Source organism: Mesocricetus auratus, unplaced genomic scaffold (genome assembly GCF_017639785.1).
Source record: "Mesocricetus auratus isolate SY011 unplaced genomic scaffold, BCM_Maur_2.0 Super-Scaffold_100021, whole genome shotgun sequence".
NCBI lineage: Eukaryota > Metazoa > Chordata > Mammalia > Rodentia > Cricetidae > Mesocricetus > Mesocricetus auratus.
The window spans coordinates 7127785-7150031 of record NW_024429202.1 but is presented as its reverse complement, the minus strand read 5'-3'; the positions used below and the strand labels follow the sequence as shown (position 1 = coordinate 7150031).

General features: G+C 51.7%; 2 protein-coding genes across 2 annotated transcripts; one reads left to right on the top strand and one right to left on the bottom strand.

The window, feature by feature from the left end:
* The first annotated feature begins 2275 nt into the window (after positions 1–2275).
* Positions 2276–14828, top strand: Pex6 (peroxisomal biogenesis factor 6). Its single transcript, XM_005072363.4, has 17 exons — positions 2276–3201; positions 4643–4806; positions 5168–5251; positions 9933–10035; positions 10111–10244; positions 10740–10851; positions 11143–11351; positions 11684–11879; positions 12053–12129; positions 12360–12492; positions 12564–12769; positions 12865–12926; positions 13113–13221; positions 13728–13844; positions 13968–14045; positions 14158–14297; positions 14486–14828. The coding sequence occupies exons 1-17, from the start codon at positions 2320–2322 to the stop codon at positions 14620–14622; spliced, it is 2943 nt and encodes a 980-aa protein (XP_005072420.1). The 5' UTR covers positions 2276–2319; the 3' UTR covers positions 14623–14828.
* Positions 14829–14949: 121 nt separating this feature from the next.
* Gnmt (glycine N-methyltransferase) lies at positions 14950–19323 on the bottom strand. Its single transcript, XM_005072365.4, has 6 exons — positions 18182–19323; positions 16555–16682; positions 15932–16042; positions 15597–15739; positions 15382–15503; positions 14950–15291 (listed from the first exon to the last, which is right to left on the bottom strand). Exons 1-6 carry the CDS (start codon positions 18385–18387, stop codon positions 15120–15122), a joined length of 882 nt encoding a protein of 293 aa, XP_005072422.1. The 5' UTR covers positions 18388–19323; the 3' UTR covers positions 14950–15119.
* Positions 19324–22247: the final 2924 nt, after the last annotated feature.

Here is a 22247-nt window from a genome sequence, read left to right as displayed (position 1 = left end):
ATTTGGTGTCACCCATCAGTAATCCCTGCACCGACCCAGGTAGAGAAGAAAGGACTCCTCAGGTTTGCTGGAGGGCCAGTTCAGCCAAATTGGTTAGCTCTGGTACAGTGAGAAACCCTGCCTCAAAACAGCATCGTGGAGAGCAATTTCAGAAGACACATGTGTTCCATAACAGTAAATTCCCACAATAAAACATTCCATCATTGCTGGGTGGTGGTGGCACACATCTTTAATTCCAGCACTTGGGAGGCAGAGGCAGGCAGATCTCTGTGAGTTTGAGGCCAGCCTGGTCTACAGAGTGAATTCCAGGACAGGCCCCAAAACTATAGAGAAACCCTGTCTCGGGAAAAAAAATTCCATCCTGGCCAGGGTGGTGATGGGACACATCTCTGATCCCAACACTCAGGAGGCAGAGGCAGGCAGATTTCTGTGAGCTCCAGGCCAGCCTGGTCTACAGAGAAAGATACAGATCGTCATCTTGCAGGAAGCTCCTTAAGCAGGAAGATAAACCACTCAAAACAGCTCCAGGAAGTCTCTGAAACTGACAAGATTCACTAGGCCCCTCCCTCCCAGAGTAAGGAGCAAAACCCAAGAGTCCCTCTCAGAGAACTGAAGCCAAGTTGCAAAAAATAGAGTCTGACCAGATAAACTGTCTGGGAGAAGCAGAAACCAACCAAACTGCCTAGAAAAAGTTTGGACCAAATGAAGACACATGCAAAGGACACTTTCCAACCTAGTGAGCTGCCTGCAGGCAGTGTAGGCTGTTCGGGGTTCCCAGTCCTGTGAGCTGTCACCTCCGCTGGGGGTGGGCTTTGATGATGCAGCTGTCTTTGAGTCATTTCTGCTCATGTGAGTTCACCAAGCTGGAGTTTGTTGGTATCCATGCTTTGGTCTGTCGTGGGATCCCTATCTGGGGTGAGAAGACATGTATTGTGTCTTCACAGAAGAAGATTTATCACACAACAACCTGCCCTTACTTAACATCTGGCCTCCACACGAATGTCCACATATGTACATAAGTAAGATTACACCTATGCACATACATGGACACATGAACATACAAGAAGAGAGAGAACGGACAATTCCATTTGAGACATGTTGTCATGTATCCTAGGCTGGCTTCAAATTCGCCATGTAACTATTGCTTCTACCTATTAAATGGCAGAAAGACAGGAATGTATCACCACACCTGGTTTCAAAACCAGGGCCTCACCATTGCCAGACAAACACTCTACAAACTGAGTTACATCCCCAGCCCAGTTCCAGATATTTCCAGGAACTATAATCAGAAATTTAAATATTTTCTTATCTTTCTGGGGATAAAGACACCTTAATACATGTAATTCAGTTTTAATATTTAACTTTCAGATGTCTGATGTTCAGATTTTTCAAGAGTGTATACTATATAAAACAGAAGACTATCTCAAGAAGCTCAACTGCAAAGAAAGGGAGAAAGCCCAGCAATCGCAAACGCTGGGAGAAAATACAAGATTCAGAAAAAGGCCATCGCCACCATCCAAAGCATTGATTAAATGTAAGGAAACAAAAGCTCAGTAGCTGTGGATTAGAAATGTGGCATCATTGAATGTAATGGAACAGGAGAGTGAAGACGAGATGAAATCTAAGTAACAGTACAGGCTGTCCGCCCATTCCCAGCACAGAAGCCTCCAGCCCTTTCCCTCCCCTCTCTAGGGTAGAAACAGAGAGTGGGTCTCCGAGGGTTAGTAGGACAGAGCAACGGGTTTGGGGGAAGAGGTGAACTGCTCAATCTGAAAGTTCGGCTGGAGTAGGACAGTGAGCACGAAGGACCCACGCACTGATGGGTTTTGTCTACGCAGGGGGTGTGCGGCAGGTGTGGCAGCACCAAACCACGGGGCTACATTAATCACATGCAGCAATTCAGGCAGCAGCCACTGCATAACTACATACACAGAAGCATGTCTGGGGCAGTTTTATGAGCCTACACTCCCTCACAACGTTCACCGCAACCCTCAAGCCTCAGTGCCTACGGCTGAGCGGGACAAACTCCGATTTCCTCGGGAAAAAATGGATTCCTTCCACTTTTCACACCAGTCACTCTTGATCAGTCAAATATTGAGTACGTGTTACGGGGCACGATAACTGAGAGGGCGTTATTTACCCCACCGAAATGCAAAGATTAAAAACTCCTACACGCAGATTCAAAGGGCGCATGCGTCGGCGATGACGGAGGCAGCGGTCGCCCCGCCCTCTTTCCTGCCGGAAGCGGAAACGTCTCTCGCGCCGGTGAGCTTTCCGGTCGCTAGTTCCGGAAGTGGAGGTGCTGGGTTCTCAGTGGCCATGGCCCTTGCTGTCTTGCGCGTCCTCGAACCCTTCCCGACTGAGACGCCGCCGTTGGCGGTGTTGCTGCCGCCGGGGGGCCCGTGGCCTGCGGCAGGGCTGGGCCTAGTGCTGGCGCTGCGGCCGGCAAGCGAAAGCCCTGCGGGGCCCGCGCTGCTCGTCGCGGCCCTAGAAGGCCCGGGCTCCCAGGACGAGCAGCGGGGGCCGGGACCTCCGCAGCTGCTGGTGAGCCGTGCGCTACTGCGGCTCCTGGCGCTGGGCCCCGGGGCGCGCGTGCGAGCGCGGCCCGTGCGGCGGCCTCCGGCGCTGGGCTGGGCGCTGCTTGGCACGACTCCCGGGCCTGGGCTTGGGCCTCGGGTCGGGCCGCTGCTGGTGCGCCGCGGGGAGACCCTGCCCGTGCCCGGTTCGCGAGTGCTGGAGACGCGGCCGGCCTTGCAAGGGCTGCTGGGCCCAGGGACGCGGCTGGCTGTAACTGAGCTCCGCGGCCGGGCCAAACTAGGCCCTGAGAGTACGGACCACAGCCATCTCCCACCCCCGCCCGTGGCATCGTCCTTTGCCGCTTCCCACGCAGTCCGGCAACTTAAAGGAGTTTTGGGAGGGACTGGAGATGCACTGGGTGTGACCCGGAGCTGTCTCCGGGGTCTCGGACTCTTCCAGGGCGAATGGGTATGGGTGGCCCGGGTCGGAGAGTTACCAAACACATCCCAGCCGCATTTGGCTAAAGTACAGATCCTAGAACCTCGCTGGGACCTGTCGGAGAGACTAGGACCCAGCTCTGGGCAGCTGGGAGAGCCACTCGCTGACGGACTGGTGTTTGTGCCTGCTACTTTGGCTTTTAATCTCGGCTGTGACCCCCTGGAAGTGGGAGAGCTCAGAATTCAGGTCAGGAATTTCTTTTCCTTCTGCCCTCTTCCCTGTCTAACTGGATTGGAAGGCTGGCTGTAAAATTAGATCCCCCGTGCCTGAACGTCTTAAACCTTGCAATTAGTCTCTTAGCTGTGTGTACCCACTCTCTATTACCAGACTGTCTCCATAGCTTAGATGCATGGGAAGAGCTTGCATGGGTTCAGGTATGCTAATCTGTAACTGGGTTGCTACATTAGAAAGGGGTCTTGGTACCTTCGGCTTATGCTTTTCATTGACTTCCTGTTCTAACTTTATCTGATTAGATTCTACCATCCTTTACTTCAAGGCCTACATAAAAAATGAAAACTCTTTAAATCCTTTTATGATCTCAGTACCATAACTTTAACAATATTTCCTCTCCCTCTAGCCTTTTGAATCTTTCTAAGGATGCTTGTCTTAGTCGTTTTCATGATTACATAATCTGTGTACTCCTCAATCATGTATTGTAAATTCCTCCAAAGGGCTCTTTGTTATCTTTGGTACCTGGTATTTTAATATCTTATTAAATATATTTAAGAGATATTCTTGAAGTGTTTTGGTTTCTGCCTTTACTTTTAAAAGTACATACAATTTGCTTGTGGGTGGGGGACGGGACCGACACTACTGTTTAGTTTCTAAGTATATGTGTATACCTTAGGTTGGTGCTGGCTTGAAAGGAGTCCAGTAGCCACTTGAAATTAATCAACTAGCTAAAACAACACCAGTTCTTGAGTTGATTTAACCCCTCTCAGGTGCCCAGTGGTCATATGTAGAACAGAAGCTGTCCATCAGTGTGGAAGCTTGTTAGGTGCGTGACCAGTTAGTACTTTATGAGGTGGGCAGCTAGGGTGTGCATCAGTGAAAGAGCACTTGACTAGCACTTGCTAGCTTCCTAGCACCCAGACCACACCATCGTAACAGTCCTCGAAGACATCCCCACGTGAGTAACTTCCTTGTGACTGACACCTCATTCATCTGAAACAGCCCTTTCAGTTTGGTCAGGCTATATCTAATCCTGGCTGTGGTGGTTCTTATCTATAAACAGAACTTTAGAAGCTGAGTTACGGTCAACCTGAGCTACAGAATGAGACAACAAAACCATATCCTTTTCCCACAGCCCGAACTCAGTGTCTTCACAAAAGACCACTTAGTGTCAGTTCCAGTCGCTGCCTCGTGTCATCCAAAGAGCTTGTGGGGCAGGGCATGGCAGTGGTGCCCTCAATCCCAATACCGAGGAGATGGAGCAGCTTTCAAAGGCCCAGAGAGTCTCTTTACAGACAGCTTTTTGGTATACTAGGCGAGCTTGGGTGTCTGCAGTTTGAGTACCCCAAGCTGCTAGCCTTGATATTTGTAAAGACAAAAGGCAGGTGTAGACCCTGCTAGAGGGTAAAACCTGTCTCCTTGGAGGTTGTAAGCTGGTGATTGTTTTCTCCTTTAGAGGTACGTGGAAGGTTCCATCACCCCTGAAGACAGAGGAAGCTGTTCGCTGCTGTCTGGGCCTCCGTTTGCTAAAGAGTTACACATTGAGATTGTGCCCGCACCTCACTACCACACTAATGGAGATTATGACCATGCTCTTTTCCGGCACTTTCAGACACCCAGGTTAGCTGCCTACCCTTTTAAGGAAAAGAACACTCCCCTTGTCCCTCTGCTCCCATCCCATGCCTCAGGTCCAGGCACCCCACGGCTACTGCCTTAAGACAGCTGCATTATAGGCAGTGTTGTGGCAGGGAGCCTTGGAGTTTGAACATTCTAAGAAAAAGGACTATTTGTTTGGTCAAAGAGTATTCCAAAAGAGCCAGGGTGCTCTCCATTTCTAGTCTCTGATCCCGTGTCTAGTCTGGCCATTTCCCCAACTCAATCTCAGTATTGTTTCCTAGAAGATTGCTCACTAGGCCCAGAGGTGCCTGGCACACTCCTAACACTCCACTGTGAGCTAACCGAAGCCACTGATGTGTTGCAGGGTGGTCCAGGAAGGGGATGTTCTGTGTGTGCCAACGGCTGGGCAAGTGGAGAGTCTGCAAGGAAGCCTGGAGAAACTGCCCAGGTATGCAGCTGCCTCCTCATCTAGAGTCAAAAGCTGAGTGCAGTTCATTCTCCTCCCAATTTGTATGAAATAGTTTCATGCCAGAGGATATTTGGTTACTGCTGGAGAGGGGGAAAATGCACTTCCTGGTTCCTAAGTGGACATCACCAAAGACAGATTAAGAACTCTGCCCAGGGCTGGGGTGTAAGTGGTCAGGCACTTGCCTAGCATGTGAGAAGGTCTATATTTGATTCCTAGCACACGTGTGCACACAAAACACAACACTGAGTGAGCAAACAGTACTTTAATGCAGCCGGAGCTGCAGTTAAGAGTGGAGCACTTGCCTTGCTTACTGAGGCCCTGGGTTCAATCCCCAGCATATACAAGTTGGGGGGGGTGTACATCTGTACATGTAACATTTGGGAGATGGAGGTAAAAAGGTCATGAGTTCAAGGCCAGCCAGGCCTTCTGTGAAGGGAAGAAACTGTAATTGTACCCTAGGCAGTAGTCTTCTGTGTTTTCTAGACTGCTTTCCCATTTCTTGTATTTTTTTCTTTTATGTTTAGCATGTGGTGTGTGTGTGTGTGTATCTGAGTCTGAACACATGCGTGCACACATGAGTGCCACAATGCACATGTGGGAGTCAGGATTACTCTGAGGAGAAGGATCTCACCTACCTTATAGGGCTTGGGAATAGAACTTAGGTTATTAGATTTGGCAGCAAGTGCCTTTACCTGCTGCCCTGCTTTTGTTTTTTTAGGCTTATTTAAAAGATTTACTAAGGCAAAGAGAACCCTCGAGAGTGCCAGGGACTCTAAGGGAGGACTGCTCCCATCATATTAGGTAGCACGGTTGACAGAGAGGCTAGCCCAACTTTGACAGCTATCATTTGCAGGTTTTCTGCCTCATCCTGTATCCTATGCAAGTCAGATACCCTGCCAGAAATGCCTGGCTCATCTTTGTCAACATCCAGAGCTTGGCCCTTGTTGGTGCCTGGTGCTCCCTATGAGAGTAACCCTAGCCCACATCAGGAGCCTGGCTCCTAGGCTGGTACTTACCAGTCTCTCTTGCCTCTGTCTCTTGTTTAACCAGTGCCTGAGAGCTAGTGCTATGTGTGTGGTGCTGTGGTTGTTAGTGGTGGTGGTGGGGTTTTTTGATTTTTTTGTTTGCTTTTTAAGACATGGTTTATCTGTGTAGCTTTGACTGCCTTGGAACCCATTCTATAGATCAGTCTGGCCTTGAACTCACAGAGTTTCTCCTGCCTCTGCATTCTGAGTGCTGGGATTAAAGGCATATGCTACCACTGCCCAGCCATCACAGGGGTGGTTTTTTTTTTAAATTAATTAATTAATTAATTTATTTTTGGTTTTTACGAGACGGGGTTTCTCTGTATTGTTTTGGAGGCTATCGGTCCAGCCCAGCCTCGAACTCACAGAGATCCGCCTGCCTCTGCCTCCCGAGTGCTGGGATTAAAGGCGTGCGCCACCACACCCCGGCTTTATTTATTTTTTTAAGATTTATTTATTTATTATGTATATAGTATTCTGTCTGCGTGTATCCATGAAAGCCAGAAGAGAGCACCAGATCTCATTACATATGGTTGTGAGCTACCATGTGATTGTTGGGAATTGAACTCAGGACTTCTGGAAGAGCAGGCAGTGCTCTTAACCTCTGAGCCAACTCTCCAGCTCAATAGGGGTTTATTTTTGAGTCAGGGTCTTACTCTGTAGCTCAGAGTGACCTGACCTCAGATTCACTATGTAACCCAGAATGACCTTGAACTTGCCACACGTCTCCAGGTGTAGCCTCCTGAGTGCTAGGATTACCATGCCTGACTTAGTTGTTTTGTTTTGAGACAGGGGTACATATCTCTGGCTGCTTGGAAACCACATACCCATCTGCCTCTAGCTCCTGACTTCTAAAGATTTATAGGTGTGCACACAGTTTACATGGTGCCTCGATTTACCAGGGCTTCTTCATGCTAACTGCCAGCTAGTCACCCTCATCAGTTAGTAGCTTGAATGCCTCTGATTCATGGTGACACTGGTTCGGCGAGGCACACATTCTACCAACTGAACTAAACTCAAAGTCCCTGACTTGGTTTTCTGTAGAAAACCTGAAGCCACCAACACTCCATACTGTCACAGGAAAGCAGCTGGTAGAACACCCTAGACTCACCAGCAGGTTAGGTCATCCTCTGGACTGCTGCCTGTCTGTAGATACTGAGCATGGAGCCTCACGAGCAGGGCTGAGTCAAGGGCATGATGAAGGAAACCCAGGAGCTCCTTCAGTTCCCTAGAAAGGAATTCCACCATTGATGGACACTCTTCAGCCTTCCCTATGCTCTGCTTCACCAACCAATGCTACCTGGGAGTCCTCAGCTCCACTGCCTCCCCGCCCCCTGCTCCCTGGCGTTTGGAACACAACCTCAGCAGTGCTCTGGTACAGTCTAGGTGGCTGGCCTTTCTACTTCCTGAAGTGGAACACCACCCTCTGCTGAAGAAGGTGGACCCTTCCTAGTTCCCCACAGTGCTACCCCTCATTGCTTTCCTATGCACTGCTTCCAGGATATACAAACAAGATTTCTGGTGTGTTGGGGGCTGGAGAGATGGCTCAGAGGTTAAGAGCACCGCATGCTCTTCCCAGGGTTCTGAGTTCAATTCCCAGCAACCACATGGTGGCCCACAACCATCTACAATTCAATCTGGTGCCCTCTTCTGGCATGTAGGCAGAGCACTGTATATGTAATAAATAAATCTTTTTAAAAAAAAGATTTCAGGTGTGAGAGAGGTGCGAGGCTGTACACTCGGCTGCAGTAGGTACATCTTTCTGAACTAGAGCTCAGCTCAGACCCAAGCTTTCACCTGTACACACCACCTTTGCTGCTAGAGCGACAGCTTAGTAGCCGTGTGACATCTTCAGGAAAGGGGATTGCATCCCGAGGGGTCTTACAGGGGCCTAGAGTACAATCGTTCCTCGCATCTCACTGCCTAGGAATTAAAGAAGTCTCTGTCTGGGAGACTTAGTTCTAGCTGCTGTCTGCACTTACTCTCTTCCCGTTAGAGTAAGTACCTCTGATTCACAGGGACACAGGGTGTGACTGCTTAGCCCTGGTTAAGCCCTCAGATTGCATAAAATACAGATGCCTAACACACCCAGACCCACTGGGCTAGAACCAGGATGAGCCTGTAGTCTGTCCATCTTTTTTCTTTAAAAGAATGAAGTAATTATTTAAAATTGCATCTATTTGTTTATAAAATGTGTGTTCAGGAGCTAACAGAGGTCAGAAGCCAGTGTTCTACCATGTGAGTTCTAATTTAGGTAGTCAGGCTGGGTAGCAAGTGCCTTTATCTGCCAAGCTCTCGGTTTGGTCCCAGTGAGGGGGGCAGGGGGTGGGTGGGGGAGAGAGAGAGAGAGAGACAGAGAGAGAGAGAGAGACAGAGAGAGAGAGACAGAGAGAGAGAGACAGAGAGAGAGAGAGAGAGAGAGAGATTCTGAGATTGGAAGACCTTGACTACAACCTAGCCTCCCTCTTACACTCTTTTGGGAGTGGGTGAGTTTGAGACAGGGTCTCTCTGGGTAGTCCTTGCTGTCCTGGAACTTGCTATGTAAACCAGGCTGGCCTTGGACCCTCAGAGATCCTCCAGAGTCAGGGGTTAAGTGTATATACCACCATTTGAGGCCTCTCTTACCCTTTTAAAATGTACAATTCATGGTGGCATGTACCCATCATTCCACACACTTGAGAGACTGAGACAGAGGATCACTTCAAGTTAGGAATTTGAGGTTATTCTAGAAGACACAGAGACCCCTTTCAAAATAAACAAGTGTATAATTGTTTTTGTTGTAGTTACAAAATTGTGCGAACATCTTTAATTATTGAACTTTCCTAATCACAAAATGACACTACCCACTAGTAATCATTCCCTATTTCTTTTCCTGTCCCCCCAGATCCTGGCAGTTGCCAACCTGTCAAATACATGAAAAATATTTATTTCTAAAGCTTCACAGACAATTCCAGAATAGAGAATGACTCATCTCACTGAAGCATGTCTAACTCACGACCTTCCTGACAGCCTCCCCTGGACTAGAGTTAGATGGCATTTGTTGGATTACTGAATAAAAAACCAGGGAGACTTCTGTCTGAGGTCTGGGACCCTGTGAAGAGAGAGACTGTTCTGAAGCCAGGGGAAGTGGCCATAGGTTCAATACTTAGTGGTGGTGTCTTCACCTTTTGAAGTGGGTAGCTAGGACAGCTGCCTGTAGAAATGCCCTCCGGGGCCAGGCGTTGGTGGCGCATGCCTTTAATCCCAGCACTCGGGAGGCAGAGGCAGGCGGATCTCTGTGAGTTCGAGGCCAGCCTGGTCTACAGAGCGAGTTCCAGGACAGCCTCCAAAGCCACAGAGAAACCCTGTCTTGAAAAAAACCAATAAATAAATAAATAAGAAATGCCCTCCGGGGCTGTCTGAGGGTTGTAATGGGGTGCAGAAGGACAGACACAGCTACCCTCAGATGTGTTATGGTCCAGTCAGAGAGATTGGGTTGTCTGCTTTCTACCCTCCCCCGCCCCCACCACCACATCAGCCTCAGGGGACTCACCGGTGCTGCTCCTGTATGTTCTTTGTGAGGAAGCCACCTGCTCTTGGAGAGGGGCTCACGTAGACTCTAGGTCTTGGATTCCTTGGCCCTCTCTCTCTTGCAGGTGGCGGGAGGTGTTTTTTAAAGTGAAGAAAACGGTTGGGGAAGCCCCAGCTGGGCCAGCCAGTGCCTTCCTGGCAGACACCACCCACACCTCTTTATACATGGTAAGACCCTGGGCAGAAGGAGACCTGGCAAAGGGTGGGGGCACCATAGAACCATGGGCTTCCTACCTTTTGCAGGCAGGTTCGACCCTGAGTCGTGTTCCACTGCTGCCTTCAGGAAGGTCCACTCCTTGGGACAGCTTGTCTCCTCCAGGCCTGGAGGCCTTGGTGAAGGAGCTCTGTGGTGTCCTGAAGCCTCACCTGCAGCCTGGGTGAGTGACGTGTAAATCCAGGCTGTGAGAAGGGGGGCCTGCCCAGAGCACCCCTGCAGAGCAGTGTAGAGGAAAATAACTCCCAATGGTCTACCAGAGTGGGGGCCCACAAGCCTGGACCCCCAGGCCAGGCCACTGGCAGACTCCCAGGTGGCTCTCTCTGTGCCTGCTTTTCTGCTTGGGGAGCTCACGATCCATCCTGGCCTTTACCCTCCTTCCCCAAGGATGAAGTGGCCCAAGTCTAAACCCAGACCACTCCCTCTGCTCTTCAGACCAGAGCTACCAAGCTAGGCTTTCCTGGAGGCAGAGCGTCTGTGTCTTAGTGCGGTGTCTCTGCCTGAACTTGACAGACAGGGCCTCAGAGTGGAGACAGCCTGACTGGGGGGTAGGGAGGCACAAGCAGAAACAGTGCCTTTGAGATCCAAGGGTGCCTGTGTTACTGTGGTCTTACATTTGGGCAGAAAGTGGGAGATGGTGTTTATTCTCTAATTGCAGAGGAACCTTGCTCACGGGGACAGGCTGTGTGCTGCTTCGGGGCCCCCCAGGCAGTGGGAAGACCACCTCAGTCACGGCTGCTTGTAATCGCCTTGGGCTCCATTTACTGAAGGTGAGAACCCCAACCGCTTCCCCTCAGGCCAGAGTCTGCCTTTCTCTCTCTTCCTCTGTGTTCCCTCATTACCATCTAGCAGCCCTAACCCTTGAGCTAACCAGTAGTCCGGGCTAACACATAACCCATGCTGCTCAGTTACTCAGGCCCTCATATTCCCAGGAATGGATAGCAGGAAGAAAAGCTCCTGTGTGGCCAGTGCTCCTCCTTCACCCGTGCCTGCCCTCCATAGAGAAGGTGGTCTGCCTGTGACTCCTCCCGCTCCTCACTGACCGGCTGGCCTCTTCACAGGTGCCCTGCTGCAGCCTCTGTGCAGACAGCAGTGGGGCTGTGGAGACGAAGCTGCAGGCGGCCTTCTCCCGGGCCCGCCGCTGCAGGCCTGCCGTCCTGCTGCTGACAGCTGTGGACCTTCTGGGCCGGGACCGCGACGGGATGGGTGAGGATGCCCGCGTGGTGGCCACACTACGTCACCTCCTCCTCGATGAGGACCCCCTCAGCAGGTACTTACAGAGAGGCAGGTGAGGAGGGAAGGCCCCTCCTAAGTCTTTCGGCCCTAACTCCTTATTTCCTCACCCACGTTGGCTTCTCAGAAATCTCACTGAATTCTTAGGAGTCTCCAGGGGAAGCAGGGTGCAGTCTAGCATTTTCCAGGAAACACTGGGTTGAAGCCTTCGTCCTCAGTGGCCTCCCCCTGTGACACACAGATGGTGTCCCCACAACTTGTGCTGGGACTGTGGATGGCGCTTGTCCCTACCCAATCGTGACACCAACCGTCTCCACACCTCAAGAGCTGCCAGCCATGTTCTCGCTCTGCCCATTCCTCTGTCTGCAGTTGCCCTCCCCTCGTGGTGGTGGCCACCACAAGCCGCGCCCAGGACCTGCCCACTGATGTGCGTACAGCGTTTCCTCATGAGCTGGAGGTGCCTGTGCTGTCCGAGGAGCAGCGGCTCAGTGTCCTGCGGGCCCTCACTGCCCACCTTCCCTTGGGCCAGGAGGTGAACCTGTCGCAGCTGGCACGGCGCTGTGCGGTGAGGATCTGCACAGGTGCCTGACTCTGGGAGGTCACAGGTTCATTGCCACATGCAGGACTTTGGTGTCTTGTGAGACAGGAAACGACCAAAGCCTCTGCTCAGCTGGATCCAGACCCTACGGGCTCCACCAGCTACACCGTGCTCATGTGTCCTTTTGTATAATTCCCTAGGGCTTCGTGGTGGGAGACCTTTATGCCCTTCTCAGCCACACCAGCCGGGTAGCCTGTGCCAGGATCAGAGCCTCGGGGTAAGAGGAGCTCGGCGGCACAGGGGGAGGTGGCTGGTGAGGTGGGGAGAAGGTAATGAGACCTGCAGAGAGGTGGTCTTTTCTCTTGTTCTTTCTGTTCTTTCTGACAATCTTAATCCATAGCTTGGTCGGCTGGGTCTTTTTTTAAAGACAGGGTCTCGCCTTGGCTGCCCTAGAACTTACTGTGTAGTCTTGCAGGTGTAAGCCTAGCCCCATGTTTCTCTGTGAAGTTTGGCAGGTGGCTTCAGTGAGGAGGATGAGGGGGAGCTGTGTGCGGCTGGCTTTCCCCTGCTGGCCGAGGACTTTGGGCAAGCCCTAGATGAGCTGCAAACAGCTTACTCCCAAGCTGTGGGCGCACCCAAGGTGAGAACTAGGTCCTCAAGGTGGGGCCCTCGCTCCTTCCTGGCACCTCCCTACACTCCTCTGCCTCCTAGATCCCGTCAGTGTCCTGGCACGATGTGGGTGGGCTGCAGGATGTAAAGAAGGAGATCCTGGAGACCATCCAGCTCCCTCTGGAACACCCCGAGCTGCTGGGCCTGGGCCTGAGACGATCAGGCCTTCTGCTCCATGGGCCTCCGGGCACTGGCAAGACCCTCTTGGCCAAGGCAGTGGCCACTGAGTGCAGCCTCACCTTCCTCAGGTGGGCAGCGCTTGGAAGGAAATGTGGGAGGGAGGAGAGGGCAGCTGTGCACACTGCGCGTCTGATGGGTCTCACCCGCCCGTTCTGTTGCTCAGTGTAAAGGGACCAGAGCTCATCAACATGTACGTGGGCCAAAGTGAGGAGAATGTGCGGGAAGGTGAGTAGCAGGGAGGGCAGCCTGGGCCCTTCTCCAACTCCAGTGGCCCGAGTGCCGCCTCCCTCCCCCAGCCTACTGCTCATGCTCAGCCCAGCTGGGCAGTTGCCTCGGCTGCCTGGGCCATTTCCCGTGTCTCCCCTGACTTCAAACGTGTTGACACCACTCTCCTGCGAGCCTCTTTCTCAGTGTTTGCCAGGGCCAGGGCCGCTGCTCCGTGTATCATCTTCTTTGATGAGCTAGACTCCTTAGCGCCAAGCCGCGGACGAAGTGGAGACTCTGGAGGTGTGATGGACAGGTCAGGGACTCAGATGGGAATGCAGTCTGGGATCCCAGGTGGGGAGGGACATTAGTCTTCAGATGGGAATGCAGTCTGGGATCCCAGGTGGGGGGATGAGACATTAGTCTTCAGATCCGGAATGGAGTCTGGGATCCCAGGTGGGGGATGGGAGATTAGTCTTCAGATCCGGAATGGAGTCTGGGGTCCCAGGTGGGGGATGGGAGATTAGTCTTCAGATCTGGAATGGAGTCTGGGATCCCAGGTGGGGGATGGGAGATTAGTCTTCAGATCCGGAATCTGCCCTTCCAATTCAGGGCTAGTAGGATGGACACAAAAAGGGAGTTGGGTGTAGAACTTTGAGGAGGGCTGCCTTTGTGGAGAGGGACATGGGGCAGAGCTCAGCAAGGGACCTTGCTGAAGTAGCCTTCGAAGAGAAACACTGGCAGCCCGAGGGCACCAAGGGCTCTGGCCTTTGCGTCCTTCTACAGAGTGGTGTCTCAGCTCTTGGCCTTTGTCTCCTACAGAGTGGTGTCTCAGCTCTTGGCCGAGCTGGACGGCCTTCACAGCACTCAGGATGTGTTTGTGATTGGAGCCACTAACAGACCAGACCTCCTAGACCCCGCCCTTCTGCGGCCTGGCAGGTGGGTAGCCTGGGCCTCTCCCCAACCACACTGCTTTGGGCCTGTTTCTTGACCTCTGCTCTGTATATCTTTCATTCTCCTGTCTGGCAGCCCTGACACTTTCCTGTTTCTGTCTCTCTGAAGATTCGACAAGCTTGTGTTTGTAGGAGCAAGTGAGGACCGCGCTTCCCAGCTGCGAGTTCTGAGCGCCATCACACGCAAGTGCGCCTTGTCACAGGGCTGAGGCCTCGGGATGGCTAGGGAGTGTGCGCCAGTCAGTGTGGCTTTTCCGGGGAGCTGAAGCCAGCTTTAACATTTCTGTATCCGGTGACAGGTTCAAGCTGGAGGCTTCTGTGAGCCTGGTGAACGTGCTGGATCGCTGCCCACCCCAGCTGACAGGTGCAGACCTCTATTCTCTGTGCTCTGACGCCATGACAGCTGCCCTCAAACGCAGGGTTCGAGACCTAGAGGAAGGTGAGCCCACTCACTAGCCCCATATGGGAACCAAAAAGCTAGTGGGAGCCAGGCCTGGCCCTGAATTTCAGGGGGACAGCTGAGCAGGATGGGGCCTCCCCAGGGCGCTTTCCTCCTTAGGCACAGACCAGGCCTCGGTTCTTCAGCAAGGGTGGGCTCTGGCCTTACTCTTCCTTGCCTCCCCTCAGGGCTAGAGTTGGGGAGCTCAGCACTGCTGCTTACCATGGAGGACCTGCTGCAGGCCGCAGCCAGGCTGCAGCCCTCAGTCAGCGAGCAGGAGCTGCTACGATACAAGCGCATCCAGCGCAAGTTTGCCGCCTGCTAGGAGCTGCTTGCCATCCTTGTCTGCATCTGCCCACGTGGCTGGAAGTGCCTGCTGCCATGCCACCTGCAGCCTGCCTTCCTCCACATCCCATGTGAGCCATAGTGGGAGGCCCTTGTGTTTAGGAGGAGAGCCAGGCCTGGCAGCCTGGGGCATTGGTGTTGAGGCACCAGTTCTGCGACAGAAAATAAAGTCTGTAGTGCCCCCTGCTGGTGTTGTGAGAGGTTGCCGTGCAAAGGGCAAGGTTTTGGGAGTAGTAAGGTCTAGGGGAGGGGAGGGATGGACACCATGAGAGTATGTTACTTCTGAAAGAAACACAAGGCACAGGGGTTGAAAAAGGCACAGACTGTATTGCAGATCCCCACTTGCCTGCTCCCAAATCCCTGCACCCAGCCGCAGCATCCGTGTTAAGAGTTGGTCTTGTGGTGAGGACATGAGTTAGTCCCACCCCAGAGGTTGCCGTTGCCTGGGCAGGGGGCTTATCGGAGCCAAAGCCGCCTTCAGGTGGTCTTCTTGAGCACGTGGATGAAATAGCAGGGAATGTAGGCCTGGCCGGGCTTGTAAGGCTTGAAGTCGCCCAGGACGCTGTGTTGGCACTTGCCCCCGAAGGCTGCTTGGAGCAACTCCGTGAAGGATGCCAAACAGTGTGGGTAGTAAGAGAGCCGGAACTTACTGCAACAGGGCCCCCAGCCAAGCGTGAGGCCTGCTGGCCTCAGCTCTCCCTACCACCATGACCTCACTCCTGCTAAAACCATGCCATACCTGAAGCCAGGAGAGCCATCTCTGCCTGAGCCTGGCACCTGCACTGTGTAGTCCAGGGTTACCATGTGGACTTTGTTGTTCACGGCCAGCACTGACGTTGTGATGTCCTTGGTCAGGTCACTCTGTACGCAGTGGCCGCAACTACATTAGCTTCCATAAGCCACTATGGGGCTTCTGGCCTCCCAGCTCATACCTCCCACTCGGGCCAGCCTGACCTTATAGTAGATGTTCTTTCCTGGGGGAGCACAGCCCGTGCTGAGGATGTGGTCGTAGTTGCGGTGATCGATGACCAGCAGGCCCCCAGGCCGCACCATGCTGGCAATGTTCTTGAGCGCCAGCCTGTGCTCGCTCTGGTCACCTGGGTGCCAGACAGGGCCACAGACACTGTCAAATGGGGCCTCCAGTACCATCCGCCCTCCCGCCTCCCTCCCAAGTGCCAGCACTAAGGAAGAGGGGCCAAAGCAGGTCTGCCTTGTCAAAGCAGCCAGCCAGCCATCATCGGGAGTGGCGGAGACCAAGGCAAAATCCACAGCCAAGGTCACAAGCCCACCTTTGCAGTCTGGCAAGTGAGCAAAACTGTTCCCGAGGCAGATGACAGCATCAAAACCATCTCCTGCTGGCACATCTTTGTCCAGAGTCAGCCAGTTGGCTTCTTCAATGACTGGAGACCAGGGGAGGAGGACAGAGTCAGTGGCAGTACAGCAGCAGCCACCTCCACCCAGGGACATGTGGCGCTCATTAGGGACATGGAGGATGAAATGGGAGAGAGCCATCGCTGGGAAAGCTAGCTCTCCACTTACCGGCTTTCACAGGAGGAGAGACAGGATACTGTGAACAATTAAAAGTTCTACAGAACCTGTAAATGGCGTGTACCTCTAGTCCCTGCTGGTTGGAAAGCTGAGGCAGGAGAATCACTTGAACCTAGCCTAAGCAGAGCAGGCAACATGGGAAAACATAAAAATGCTGACAGTATGCTCAGTTGTCAAGTGTCTGCTCGGCATGCCCAAGATCAACCCAAGCATCAAAAACACAGCAAGCTCATCCTTAATGCCTGGCCTCTTACTCTGCTGTGGCAGCCTTCCAGTTTAGGAGGGTGACAGGAACTGTGGAGCCCAGGGCTGAGAGAAGAGAGACCCTGGGAATGTGGGGCTGGGCCCGGCTGGACCTACGTACCCCACTTGTCAAAGGCCGGCTCCCTCCTCCTGTTCCAGCGCTCCTTCAGGGCGTACTTCAGCATCTTGTCACTGGCATCCACGCTCGTCACACTGAAGCCCTCTTCCACCAGCATGATGGAGTCCACTCTGGGTGGGGTCAGAGATGAGGAGCTGAGAGGACCAGTCGGGAGAGTGTGGGACGCCAAAGGAGGCCGCCGTGCACGAGGCATTTCACCAGACATACTATTTCATAGGCCACACCTCTGCCTCCTGTCTCAGGCCACCTCCCCTGACAGGGCTTCAGTGTGCAGCCCTGGCTGGCCTGGAACTCACTCTGTAGACCTTGCTGGCCTCGAACTCACAGAGATTCATATGCCTCTGCCTACTGAGTGCTGAGATTAAAGATGTGTACCACCACCACCAGGCACAAGTATATTCCTTAAATATTTTTTTAAGGTTTTTAACCTGGTATACATAGTGAATTCCAGGATAACCAGAGCTACAAAGAGAGACCTTGCCTCAAAAACAATTTAATTTTATGTGTCTTGTTTGAATATGTGTATCATACATATGCATGTCTGCTGTCTACAGAAGCCAGAGGAAGATGCTGGGTCTCTGTAAGAGCCCAAGTACTCTCAACTGCTAAGCCTTCCCTCTTATTTATTAGAGATAGGGTCTCATGTAGCCCTGGATGGATGGCCTGGAGTGCACAGAGACCCACCTACGTAGGTCTCCCTAAGTGCTGGGATTAAAGGTATGTGCCGCCACCACCCAGCTTAAATTTTAAGTTTTAATTATATTTGTATGTGTGCTTGTGACTGCAGTGCCCGCCAAGGCCAGAAGAGATTTTATTCTCCTGGAATGGAGTTACAAGCTATTGTGAACCATTGATGTAGATGCCAGGAACTGAAGCCCTGTCCAGTGCAAGAGCAACGGAGGCACTTGGTAGCTCAATTATCTCTCCAGCTCAGTATTTTAAAAAAGAAATAATCCGGCCGGGCATTCGGGAGGTAGAGACAGGCAAATCTTTGAGTTCGAGGCCAATCCTTGTCTACAGAACCAGTTCCAGGACAACCTCCAGAGCTACAGCGAAACCATGTCTGGAAAAAAAAAATCAGAACCAGGCACTATATAAATGTGCATTTGAGAACTAGGCCTACCAAGGCTCCTGGAAATAAACTCAGTTAAGTGTCCTGTGCTGAGCCAGAGTATGGGCCCGACACTAACTGGAGCTTCCTTGGTACTAATTGGAGAAAATCACTACTTACCTCATGGTTTTTGTTGCGGTTTGAAACACATGTACCCAAAGTCTTGGTACAGCATTTGGCTGTGCAAACGTTGCACAGATGGTCTGTTCACACTGCCCAAGGCCATCACAGGAGGAACAGCGATAGGGCCAAGGATCCAGCTAGACTGGAAGTCGGGCTTTTACCCTGTCCCATGAATACTCTGCTCGCACCCTCGCCCCGGCCGAGTCTCCTTGGCCCCCTCCCAACACTATTTTGGCAGGTGCTCTCACCATGCCCATTCTACCCTAAGGGCAGGGACTCCTGGCCCGCCAGTGCTACCTGCCACGCTCCCACCCTCAAAGGCTGCCCCTGCTGGCCTTCCTGTGGTGCAGCGGTCCTGGCTCCATTTGAACTCACCCTGTACCACAGGCCACGTCCAACACCCGATGGCAACCATGCTGGCGCAGCAGCCCAAGCAGCCACGCCTTGTACTCTGCGGTGCGGCTGCGAGTGTCCCCGATGTACAGCTGCCACACCCGTGCGGCCTCTCCGTCTGCATACTGGTCCGGGAGTCCTTCTGCTGCCACCCCCAGGGAGCGGGTACGGTAAATGCTGTCCACCATCCTGACCTGTGCCTGGCTCTCAGGCCCCCGAGCTCAGCACTTATAATCCTCAGGCAGGGCAGTCCCACCTGGCCAATGGCAGGTAAGGGAGGGGATACGCCCCTGCTGGGCCCTGAGCCCCGGGAACAGAGCCAGGCTGCCTCTGCAGGGGGGATGGATGGCTCAGCCAGGCAATCCTGGACCTGGTTTTTCTCATAGTAAGATAGAACAGATAGGACGCAGTTCAGTGGCCAGGAGCTAGGAGGAGTCGAGAGAGGGTAGATCAATGAGTGGCCTTATCCAAGTGGGAAAGGAAGAAACCTTTGGAATCCATGCAAAACAATATTAGACCACGCCCAGCACAGTAGGGTGTCCCAATACTAGTAGTCCACAGAAGGAACACACCACAGAAGAGGGCCAGTCTTTCTCGGAATGATGGAGAAAGTCTTTAGGAAAGATGCTGATGTGCCCACTCAAGGACAAGAGCCCAATCCACTTGGAGATAGGTGTGTCTCTCTAGGTGACATCAGGCCCACTCCTTCCTCCATCCGTTTTCACGCCAGGAGCCTTCTGAGGTAGTTTGGGCCGTCCAGTCCCTGAGCTATACAGAGCACTATCCTAAAGGCTGGGTCGGTGAAACTGAGGAACTGGAAGAACACCACAATTGTGCTGTCATTTTTAACTTTGTAAAATAACGTGTACGGTTGCTTCGACTGCATAGATGTCAGTGTACTGCGTGTGTATCTGGTGCCCGTGGAAACAAGAAGAGGGCATCAGATCCCCTGGAACTGGAGTTACAGACACCATCATGTGGGGGCTAGGATATGGAACCTAGATCCTATTGGTGGAAGTGAAGACAGTTTTGTTTTGCTTTGTTTTGTTTTCTTCCCGAGACAGGGTTTCTCTGTATTGTCTTGGAAGCTGTCCTGGAACTCGATTTGTAGACCAGGCTGGCCTCGAACTCACAGAGATCCGCCTGCCTCTGCCTCCCGAGTGCTGGGATTAAAGGCGTGCGCCACCAACGCCCGGGCTTGTTTTGGTTTTATTTGTTTTTTCCAGACAGGGTTTCTCTGTGAAGTCCATCTGGCTGTCCTGGAACCCGCTCTGTAGACCAGGCTGGCCTCCAATTCAGAGATCCTCCTGCCTCTGCTTCCGCCTGCTGGGGCTAAAATGTGAACCACTGCTACCCAGCTGCAGCCATGGCTTTAACAGCTGAGATATTGCTCCAGTCCACCTTTTTTTTTTTTTTTTTAACTTTTTTTGTTAGTACAGAGCCAATCTCAATGGTTCTGTCCAGGCTCAAATAATACAGTCTCGGGGCTCAGTAGTCCTCAGACAGGTCTGTGACACTATGCTCAGTCAGACTGTGAAACCTGAGTGTTATGGTGCACACCTGTGATTCCAGTATTTGGAAACCTGAGGGTGAGGACAGAAGTTCAATGTTATTCTAAGTTACATAAAGTTCAAGGCCAATCTGGGCTACATCAGTCCTGCAAAGGGGAGAGAAAAATTATATTTGGGAATTTCAAGTAAATACAACGTCATTCATCAAAATACTCTTGGAGTAAATCTAACAATCCTAGACTTTTTCCAGAGCTCATATTTCTCATCTTAAATGATCATCTTTTCATTTATTTACTTAGGTTTTAAAAACTGGGGAACCAGGAGTGGTGGTGACATATCTTTAATCCCAGCACTCAGGAGGCACAGGCAGCTGAATCTGTATGAGTTCAAGGCCAGCTTGGTCTACATAGTGAGTTCCAGGACAGCCAGAGCTATGTAGAGACCCTGTTTCAAAAAACAAATTGTTCAGAAAAAAAGCATACATGGCATGGGCGTGCCTGGTTCCTGAGCTCATGGGCATGTGAGAGCTGGTTCCTGAGCTCACACTCGGGCATCCATCAGGCTTTGGAGCAAGCACTTTTACCTGAGCCATCTTGCTGGCCTTTTTGTTGTTTTAGACCAGTGATTCTCAATCTTCCTAATGCTGTGACCCTGTAATACAGTTCATACTGTGGTGACCCCCCACCATAAAAATATTTCATTGCTACTTCATAACTGCAATTTTGCTACTTTTATGAATTGTAAATATCTGATATGCAGGATATCTGATATGTGACCCCTGAGAAAAGGTCCTTCAGCTCTAAAGGGGTCGTGACCCCCAGGTTGAGAACCACTATTTACGGCTGGCTTATGTAGCTCTGGCTGGCCTGGTACTATATAGTCTAGTTTTGAAAGCAAGTCTCCTGCCTCAGCTCTCTGGATGCTGGGGTTACAGGCATGAGACACCACACCCATCTTAGATGACTGTATTCATGGGCCCCTGCATACACCTGTATAGACAGTCTCAGCTACTCCGGAAGCTATGGCAGAAGTCATGTGAGCTCAGGAGTTCAAAGCCAGCCTGCAACGAAGTGAAAACTTCTCAAAAAGAGGAATTAACCTGGACACAACGGCTCAGGCTTTAGTCCTAGAGTTGGGAGGGTGGGGCAGGAGAATCCCACACGTGTGAGAGCAGCCTGCTGCGTTCCAGCCTAGACTACAGCGTGAGACACTGCCTCAAGACAAGCATTCTCTTCCCAGTGGGAGCAGCACTTTGTGGCCCTCTGTTCAGGAGAGCTGACCGCTTCTATGAGGTTGGGATCTCTCCCCGTAAAATCCTTCTTGTGGAGGTAGGAAGGTTATCTATAATGTTGGGGAGGGAGATGTTGTTGAACCCAGTGTCAGCTTTTTTTTTTGTTTTGTTTTGTTTTTGTTTTTTGAGACAGGGTTTCTCTGTATTGTTTTGGACGCTGTCCTGGAGCTCGCTCTGTAGACCAGGCTGGCCCAGTGTCAGCTTTTTAAAAAAGATTTGCTTATTTATTTATACAGTGTTCTGTCTGCATGTATGCTTGCAGGCCAGAAGAGGGCATCAGATCCCATTACAGATGGTTGTGAGCCACCATATGGTTGGTGGGAATTGAATTCAGGACCTCTGGAAGAGCAGCCAGGGCTTTAAAGAGCCATCTCTCTGGCCCCAGATTTTTTTTTTTAATTTTGTTCTGAGACAGGGTCTCACTATGTAGGTCTGGAACTCCAGGCGGTCCTGCCTCAGTCTCCTAAATGCTGAGATTTACAGGTATCTAACCACAGAACTAGATACATTTTTTGTTTCTCTTTTTTTTGATGGGAGGGGGGCAGGAAGGATGAGGGGGAAGGTCTCACCCTGTAGCTGGCTAGCTGGCTGGCCTACATCTTGTATACAAACCAAACTGGTGTTGAACTTGTGGCAATCCCCCTGCCTCTGCCTCCTAAATGCTGAGATTATGCACTACCACACCCCACTAAAAGACACATTCTTCACAAAAAAATAATTTGCTGCCAAGCAGTGGTGGCACACGCCTTTAATCCCATCGCTCGGGGAGATAGAAGCAGGTGGATCTCTGTGAGTTCGAGGCCAGCCTGGTCTACAAAGTGAGTTCCAGGACAGCCTCCAAAGCCACAGAGAAACCCTGTCTCAAAAAAAAAAATAATAATAATTTGCTGCCAAGCAGTGGTGGCGCACGCCTTTAATCCCAGGGCTCAGGGAGACAGAGGCAAGTGGATCTCTGTGAGTTCAAGGCCAGCCTGGTCTACAGAGTGAGTTCCAGGACAACCAGAGTTGTGGGTGACATAGAGAAACGTTGTCTCAAAATAACAAAACAAAACAAAAAAATAAAACCTAAGCCAAAAAAAAATGGGGGGAGAAACGTGTAGTAACAACTCAACCGTGGGAATGGTTGGTCAGGCTTGGTAGTCAGTGCCTTGACTCACTGGGTCTCCCTCTACAGCCCCCACTGGCCTGTTTCCTAAGCGCACACCACATCTACTTTGTCTTTTTAGACAGCCTCGCAATGTAGTCA